We start from the raw sequence: 1,538 nt of genomic DNA on the forward strand, positions 1-1,538 counted from the left end.
GGCCCATGTTCATCTTGGAGTCAATAATGACTCCAAGATCCCTTTCTGCCTCCGTGCTCTCAAGAAGGGAGTTTCCCATTCTATAAGTGTGCTGCTGGTTTCTACTGCCTAAGTGCAGCACCCTGCACTTGTCAGTATTGAAACGTATCCTGTTTTTGTTAGCCCACTCCTGTAACCTATCCAGATCTTGCTGCAATCTTTCCCTCCCTACTAGCGTGCTCACCTCACCCCAAATTTTGGTATCATCAGCGAAGCCTGCACTAGACCCCCTTAGTGCTCCATGCCCTCCCGGTTGGGATCAGTCCTTCTGCCTCTGCTTTGCAGAGGTGGAAGGACTTTGATTCAGGGAAGAAATTTACCCACACAATTCCCATGGGTCAGGGGGAGGCTGACAGCTAGCCTGCCCATGCTCTATCCATTGTACCATGCTGTGCCTCAGTGTGGCACCTGTTGTTCAGCTGGGATTGCTCTTTTCTGATGCCCTGTCTTTGCCTTCCAGGTCCAGTACATCTTCCTGCATAGCTGCATCCTGGACAAGATCTCAGAGGAACCACCAGTGGGCCTGTCTGGGACAGAGATGTAAGGCCCGATGCAGCTTTGTTGGCCAGGCTAGCCCCACCCTAGACGTGTTGGCACTCAAGTTTGGCTCCTCAGGCACTTTGAAGCTGAAAGCATAGATCCAGCCCCAAGCCTGAGTCCGTTTCTCGGGCAGCAGGTCTCAAGTATCCCAGCTGGCTGGCCTGCTCTGTACACTGATAGACGGCTGCCTTTGGGTATCCCTGCAGCTGGGGATCCCTGCATGTAGCACCGAGGCTTGGCATTTCCTAGTGTCATGACTCCAAGCCCATGCTGGCACAGGGCTGAGGATGTGAGTGGGCTGCTTTGGGGCCTTGTCTTTCCCACAGTGTCCATGGACTATTCTCCAGTGGCAGAAGTGTGATAGTGCCATGGGCTGCACTGTCCCAGGGTACCCTAGGCTATTTCCACAAGGGTCTGGCTCCTGCCATGTACCCCAAGCAGAGGAGCTGCTCTCTCAGCCATCGGCTCTTCAGTCATCCTGGCCCGATGGGAAGCACCCCATGGGCAGACATGTACTCCACAGGCTAGAGGTGAATCTGGCAGGCCAAGGATGCCCCCTTCAGCTGACCTGGAGCTGCCTGTTCCCCATGGCTCTAGCAGGGCCAGGTCAGGGCTGACTTTGCTCATGGGACCAAGTACCCTGGCTCTTCCCTCTACTTTCTGGTGGTGTTTGCATGTCCCTGGATTTATTTACCTCCCTCCCATTTGTTTTGCCAGCTCCTGCCCCATTCCTGTCAAAAGCTTCATGCAGCATTACACCCAGAAGTCAGCCAAATCCAAAGCAGGCTTCCTGCGGGAGTATGAGGTAGGAGCAGTCTGGAGCGGTGCCATGCCAGGGGGTCAGGGGCCAGACAGCCCATGCACACTAGGAAGGGTAAAGGGAGTGTGTGCACCTGGAACAGGCTGTTTTGGTTCAGGGCACACAAGAAGTACCCTCCAGAGAAGGTCCTGCCTAGGCA

At 54.8% G+C, this 1,538-nt stretch overlaps 1 protein-coding gene across 2 annotated transcripts in view; it reads left to right on the top strand.

The window, feature by feature from the left end:
• Positions 1-1,538, top strand: part of LOC109295132 (receptor-type tyrosine-protein phosphatase V-like) — an 81,853-nt gene that overhangs the window by 54,945 nt on the left and 25,370 nt on the right. For both annotated transcript variants that reach the window (XM_019513792.1, XM_019513793.1), the window contains exons 31-32: positions 500-579; positions 1,297-1,384. In XM_019513792.1, the coding sequence (XP_019369337.1) occupies positions 500-579; positions 1,297-1,384 (168 nt within the window). The remainder of the gene's footprint in view (positions 1-499; positions 580-1,296; positions 1,385-1,538) is intronic.

The sequence above is a fragment of the Gavialis gangeticus genome, unplaced genomic scaffold (genome assembly GCF_001723915.1).
Source record: "Gavialis gangeticus isolate Ggan-Ray unplaced genomic scaffold, GavGan_comp1, whole genome shotgun sequence".
In the NCBI taxonomy this organism is placed as follows: Eukaryota; Metazoa; Chordata; order Crocodylia; family Gavialidae; genus Gavialis; species Gavialis gangeticus.